The sequence below is a fragment of the Megalopta genalis genome, chromosome 3 (assembly GCF_051020955.1).
Source record: "Megalopta genalis isolate 19385.01 chromosome 3, iyMegGena1_principal, whole genome shotgun sequence".
Lineage (NCBI taxonomy): Eukaryota > Metazoa > Arthropoda > Insecta > Hymenoptera > Halictidae > Megalopta > Megalopta genalis.
Window position 1 is genome coordinate 25,497,409 of NC_135015.1, and position 7,409 is coordinate 25,504,817.

Here is a 7,409-nt window from a genome sequence, read left to right on the forward strand (position 1 = left end):
AGCAGTAACATAACATAACCCCAAATACAAACGCCTCATTGTGATTACGAGAGTAACTACAAACCTGATTTCTTCGAACCACTCTTCAGCCTTTAGCTTGATCACAGTGTAAATCACGTATCCAATTACTGCAGTAATTACATAAATTAAAAGCATCGATCATCGGTAATCAACGAAAGAGAAGCAATTGACAGATGTATCACGTGCAACAGTCGCGCCAAAATTATTCACTCTGACTTTCAAGCACTGATCAATAAAACTTATGCGAGTACCGTTTTAAATTACTGTTATATGTTTTCATGCTTCCTGTATAAATGTCAGAAGGACAAGTCGCAACCAAGTTTTAGCGAAATACACAACGTAAACATTGATAATCACTCCTTGTCATCGGACAACTACGCCACGTGTGTAAGCTCGAGAAATTCCCGCACAAAATAGTACTACTGTAGTTTTTGACAGCTAACGATCCAAAAGAATGTACAGTGAAAATACTTAATAAAAAAAAATAGCTAATACCATTTCTCATTATATCTGCGCCAATTTTAACTCATAAAATTACTGAACTCTTCTAAAATTATTCAGGAAAGATTATCCATTTGCTTTAGGCTTCGATCTATTCACCAATTTTTCACGTCAATCAGTGCTCGCAAACTCTATTAAAAAATAACGATCCAGAAGTTTGTACAGCAAAACGAATTAGTCACAAATTAACTATTATCCTCGTTCTTCAAATTCTCGTAAATTTTGGTCCACGAGACAGCAGAATTCTTCCAAAATCATTCGAGAAAGATGACCCCGTTGCTCTTACTATTCCAATTTTTTCACGTAAATAAGGGCACGCATAATTTGTTGAAAAATAACGATCCAGAAGTTTGTACGGTAAAACTAATTAGTCATAAATTAACTACTGTTCTTGTTCTTCAAATTCTCGTGAATTTTGGTCCACGAGACAGCAAAATTCTCTCAAAATCATTCGAGAAAGATGACCCTGTTGCTCTCATTATTCCAATTTTCCACGTAAATGAGTGCTCGCATAATTTGTTGAATAATAACGATCCAAAAGTTTGTGCGGCGAAACTAATTAGTCATAAATTAACTACTGCTCTTGTTCTTCACATTTTCGTGAATTTTGGTCCACGAGACAGCAGAATTCTCTCAAAATCATTCGTGAAAGACGACTCTGTTGTTCTTGCTGTTGTAATTTTCCGCATAAATAAATGCTCGCACAACTTATAGAAAAATAAAGGTTGCACAATGGACATAATTAGTTAGAAAATAATACTGAACGATGTTCCTCGCGATTATGTAAATTCTGGCCGAGAGAAGTGACGAAATCATCCGAGATCATTCGAGAAAGATGGTTTCGGTGCTCCAGTTGATGACGAGCCGTATCCGAGACATAAATTTCGGGAGCTTACGTGATTGGACAGGTGGAAAGGCCGAGACCCTCGCTCTTAATTCTGAAGTAGATCCGACGACCTTCATAGAGGAGACACGTCTTCTCCAGGGAATATAATTTCCTGGTCGTGATTTATGGTTCCCGGTCGGTCCAACGTATCAAACTTCTGATTTACGTAGCTGTTGCCTTCGTAGTTTCGAAACCGGCCTCCGTCAAAGGGGGCCAGCAGAATTTCAAATCCATGCCGGCGCGCGTGCGACTGGAATAAAGAATTTCCCCGAGTCTATGGAGCATCTCGCGCCGAGCCGAGCCAAGCTGAGCCGAGTCGAGTCGTGTCTTGTCGTGTCGAGTCGAAACGGGTCCTTATCATATTATCCAAAATTCCCACGCACGCTTTCTTTCCGGCGTTCGCTCGTATCGTCTGGAACAGAGCGTAGGACGTCCGCGTCACGTATATGTGTAATGACATTACCCGGCCTGCCGAGCATTTTCAGCGCACGTTCCTTCGCCGAACGATCTCCTGATGCAAGAGAGTGGAGCCCGCTGCGTTTTCACACGGTCACGATGCGTATCTTAATGATAACACAGGCCGCTGGATGAGAATGCTCGTTCGAACGGTGTCCTATCTCCCGGCTCGTCGACGAATCTTCGCGGATATCGCGCCTGGAAGGCTACCGTTCCTCGTGGAACGAAGAACAGAGTCCTCTCGACTGTGGGAGAAAGGTGTCCGGCGACGTAATCGTCTCGAGGCCGAACGTTCCCGCACGATGCAGCCGGATGAAATTCAATCGATCGCCGTTTCGTGCTTCGGCGTTCGGTGGAACGTGCCTGTTCGCTGCGAGAGACAGAAGACACGTTTTTATGACCCGAAAATGTGATTCACTTCTCGGTTTCCGGCTACGCGGCGTCTCGGCGGCTTTACACTCGACGTAAGATCTCTCTCTCTCTCTCTCTTTCTCCCTCTCTCTCTCTCTCTCTCTCTCTCTCTCTCTCTCTCTCTCTCTCTCTCTCTTAGCCACTGGACTGTAAGTTATGCACACCCGGTACGATGCCCATAAAACAGGCCGGAGGGTCCCACGGAGTCATTACTGGAAAGTGTAGCAAATTGCGTGTAACACCCCTCCCGAAACTGACAAAGCACCGGACGGGCTTTATGCGTCGCTAACCGCGCGACGTTTCGACTCCGGCTGGATTCAACTCTTTTCCGGGATCGCGGGCCGCTGTCTGTCGCCGGCCGGCTAAACGACAGGCCAGAATTAAACGGCGATCGGTTACCGGGCCAATTAAACGCGGCGACAAACAAACACCGACGCGACGGAACGCGATGGAAACGGGGACACCCGGCCCGGGCCGGGCCGCGCGCGGCTTACGTTTCGCGCGGCAATTTCCAATTTGTCACACCAGCGTCCCCCTCCGCAGAACCGAATCGGCGAATAACACCGGCGGTCATAACAACAGCAACAAATCGTCGCTTCAATGAATTAACACGGCGCGCGTCCAATTAATCAACGGAAGCGTTGGGGAGGGGTCGGGGCGGATCATTTCGTGTGTCAATGCGGAATTCCTTGGACAAAAGCGTCGCAAATATTTCCGATCGGTGACAGGGTGAAAAAGGGGCTGAAATTATGGGCGCGGGGTTCAGATAAGCGAGGGAGAAAGAGTGAGTGAGAGAGAGAGAGAGAGAGAGAGAGAGAGAGAGAGAGAGGGAGGAAAAAATAGAAGGCAGAGATTCCCCTTGATATCCTGTGGTCACCCTACGCGAATCCGGGGAATCAAGCTTTCTCGTGGTCACGAAACCTCGCAGCAGCAGCGGCGGCCACGAAGAGAAATATGAAATATAAATAAAACATATTCTTACCGGCGGCAAGTGCAATAAAAATGCGGGGAGATCAAGAGGGATGCAAGAGGAATACGTAATGGGGTCTTCTTTTCTGCTCTGCCTCCCCCTCGCCGTTGCTCTCTATCTCGTATCTCTTTCGCCGGTCGCCGGTGCCCTTCTTCTCTACCGTTTCGGTTTTATTCTCGCCCTTCTGCCTACCGGATCGCTCGACAGCAGCCGGAACACGCGGTCAATTTTCAACCGTGCGTGAACCAACTAAATAATTATCGCGGACGGAACGGGCGAACCAAATGGAGTACACGACTGTTTCCGAGGACATCACAGTGCTAAGTATAATCTGCGAAAATCGGATTAAAAGCACGAACGTCGATGGGAATGTTTCGAAGAATTGTATCGTTTGGGACACATGTTTAATAACAGCTTCGCGAAAATTGTGGATAATATTAAAATCTACGCCCCCCCCCCCTCCTTAAACTGTAACAACGAGTTAGACTCATGACGGAGATCTCGTTAAAACTCTCTACTAAGTGCGAGTCTCATTTATTTCTTCTAAATCCAAGAATATTTTATGATATTAAAAATATTATTATATTTTATTATACATAAAAAGATATATTGTCACTCTGCGATCAAAATCTGGGAATAAATGTGGACGAAAAAGGACAAGAAACGAAAATCGTTGCAACGGGAGAACGATCGAGAAACGTGTTAATCGATGCACCCGCGAAAGAAATCGTAGCGCAAGGGGTTGCCGTTTTACGATCGTAGATTCCGCGAACGAAACGTTTCGAGTATTCGAGTTTCATACTCGAGTGGGTTCGGTCGAAACGGAAAAGAGAGGAGAGAGAGCAAGAGAGAGAGATAGAAACAATTCCATAAATACTCGGAAGTATGGACGGCGTTCGTCACCGAGGGAAAGCGAGCGGGGCAAACAAGCCAATAAACCGAACAAACGGTCGTCGGGACTTAATTAAGGAATGGCGACTGCATCCACGGCTGGCCGTGCCTTCATTTCGTCCGGCAGCTTTATCGCCGGTGCTTATCTATCGGCCGTGAGATAAGATAAAGAGGGGTCAGAGTTCACGGGGGTAGATAGCCACCCCCATGCGGACGAAAAGTTTCGGGGATGGAAGAGCACCATATGCGAGAGAGCCCAGTTGGAAGAAGGGTCCACCTATCCTTTCCTTCCGCTTCTTCTCCTCGCCGAGACTTTTCCTCTTTGTTCCTACGGGACGGGAAAATAGTCGCGCGGGCCGGGAGCCGAGGGGGAGCCCGGCCGAGAATCGAGTACGTCGTGTCCAGGAGCACGGCTGAAAGTAAAATAAAAGAATCATGCTGGCTGGGGACCGGGGAAACTGTCCATGTGTGTAGCCCGCGCCAGCCAGCCAAAGCTCGGATGCATATGTTTTGTCCAGGATCACCCTTAAAGTCGAAGGATCGTTGCCGAAAACGACACGAATCGTTCTTCCGGGAGCCAACGGCTTCGTTGACGTACGAGGCCCGACGCCACCACGGTGCTGCGACGACGATCGTGTAGCAACGTTGGACCTAAAGATCAAAGTTCAAACACAACTATTTTCTACAGCCTTTTTACATGTTTCTCAGCGCTTGCTCTTCCTGGCCATCCAAAATAACAAATAGCCTTGTACTTCTTTAATTCGTTCTATGTTACTAAAGAATGCGTGCAACATGCAATGTTGCAGTTCCAATAGTGCCAAAATTAACGGAGTACTGTACCATTTAACTGTATCATAAGATCTTGTTATACTTGGTAAAAAGTAAATAGGTCGTAGCCCTGCAGTCAGTTTCGGTTTTTCATATTTTTATAATTAGAATGAAAATTGACTGAAACCTCGAATCCGGTTGAACACAAGTTGCATTCGATTATTGACTACTATTAATTAAATAATAAATAGCTATCAATTAGATGAATTCTACAGAAATTGAAAATTCTAAAGAAAAATATATAAGCTTAGTTGTTGCACAGATTTGTTCACGTGTTTATTAACAAATAGGTAACTTTACGAACCGTCGGGGAACGGTCGCCCCGCTGCCCCGGAAAAGGGGTGTAAAAACGTCTGGTCGACGGGATGGATCCCTATCCAAGACGCGCGCGCGCGCGCTCTCCGAGAATTTTGTAATTTTTCGAACGAGTTCGAAGCGGGAGCGTCCCGGGCGGACGCGGATCGTAAAACGCCGGGCGTTTCTGGAATTTTAAAACGTCCCGGCTCGAAATATAAAATACCAAGTGGAAAATCGTAAAAGCGGAAAGTTCCGGGACGTGGAATTCGTGGAAACCGGGATTGTTTCGAGAGCGTGGAATCCTCCTGCGGCCAGGGCCCCAGGTTTTCCTCCTGCGGAGGATAATTATTAGCTCCTCGGTCGCTTCTTATTGCGGCTCGGCGGAGCTGCGAGGGTCGTTTGGTCGCGAGACCCGGCCTCCAGCAACACGGACAATAACTTTTCCACGGGGGGCGGCTGAGGGACATCGATCAGATGCGATCACGTTGGAATTAGCCGTCCCTTGCAGGACTCTGGAACTCCTTCGTCCTTCACCGTCCTCCCCCTGCCATCGGACCGAGTCAGTCTTCTCCATCGATCTCTCGAAACGTAAGACGTTGGATTAAAATATTATTGTTATCATTATTATTATTTTTATTATTATTATTGTCATCATTATTATCATTTTTATTATTATTATCATCGTCATCATTATTATTATTTTTATTATTATTACTATTATTCGTTGAGGGGAAGAAGTATCCCTCGGAAAAAGGTACAAATTAATGCTACGAGTCAAGAAAACCCATAAAATAAATTCGGGTGGAAAAACATGCAACGCCAAAATTACCGAGCACAAAAAACAACTGTTTTATATCAGTTTCTAAAAGTAACAACAAGACGCTTATTCTGATTTTTAACAAGCGTAATCGTAACATTTCCCGCGAGTAACCTATAAATTGAATGAACAACTAATAAATGTATCTGTACGACGCGAATAATCGTAAATGAAAAAATTAATTGGTGACCCGTCGTTTCGACGGGTTCCGTAAATCCAGCGTCAACGAACAGCAGTGAAATTAGTCCACAGAGTCAGAGAAGAGTTCATTTCGAAATTGAATTTCCGGCGTTCGATGCGAAAGAAACGCGACAGCGACGACAAGTTCCGACGTTCCATCGATTGGCGAAGATAAAACGGCTCCGTTTGTTGCGGTATTTTTACGGCCGTGCGCGGAGGGCGTGTCGAGGACGATTGACAAGAATCCGCGGCGTCGATAAGAAGCCGTGGGTGCCATTAAATGGCCCCTCGGAGGGGTCCATCAAATATTAGGAACGGCTCGGCTCGGCTCCCTTATCCCGGGGCAGAGGAGGCGCCGCGTTGTCTGACATTTTTCATACACGCCGCGAAAGTGAAAACGGGCCGGCGGGGCGCGGGACGGGGTAGGGACGTTCGGCCCATGAAATATGGATAGGTCTGGCCTCGCGCCACAAAAGAAAGCGTCACGGCGAATTAATCGGCCGGCGCGTAGCACACGCGAGATGTGTGATTTAATAAAAAAGCTTCCCGTCGACGGCGGCGAAGGGGTGTGGAAACGGGCCGCCGCCGCCGCCGCCCCCCGTCGCGTAATAAGTTTAGTTTCTACGACGGAACGGCCATAAAGCAGGACGCGTGTTCGCAGCGTGGCGCCTTGTTCGGATTTCGCGGGGACATTAGAGGGACATTTTTTCCTTTACGACTCTCGCCGGGGAGACATTGTTTCGCGAGACGTTGTTGTCGTCGTCAAGCGTCGCCTCCCGTCGCCGGGAAACCGACCACCACGTGACGACACCGACGACTCGCTCTGCAAAAGACGCAAACACCGCCGCGACGAAATGAAAAAGAAAATAATAGGAACTTCTATCTGCACTAGGACGCATCGAAACCTCTCCTTTATCTTTTCTTTTCCGTGGTCTTTGCGTTTCGTGGTCTTCTTTGTTACACCTTGACTTGTTTAATTAAACCGTACAATGGCACTTCGTTGTGTAATTAATGAATAGATTTATTATATGTATTAAGGAAGATCAAAGATATTTAACTACTATGTAAAACACGTCTGATTTAATCGAACTACGAGAGGATACGAGGATCTTCACAGCGAAACAAAGTAGAATATAATTTCGCGTCGGAAA

The 7,409-nt window shown here is 46.6% G+C and overlaps 1 protein-coding gene across 1 annotated transcript in view; it reads right to left on the reverse strand.

Moving 5' to 3' along the window:
- Positions 1 to 408, reverse strand: part of LOC117221979 (Fanconi anemia group J protein homolog) — a 92,989-nt gene extending 92,581 nt beyond the window's left edge. The window contains exon 1 of the mRNA XM_076520493.1: positions 65 to 408. Within this exon, the coding sequence (XP_076376608.1) occupies positions 65 to 156 (92 nt within the window). The 5' untranslated portion in view covers positions 157 to 408. The remainder of the gene's footprint in view (positions 1 to 64) is intronic.
- Positions 409 to 7,409: the final 7,001 nt, after the last annotated feature.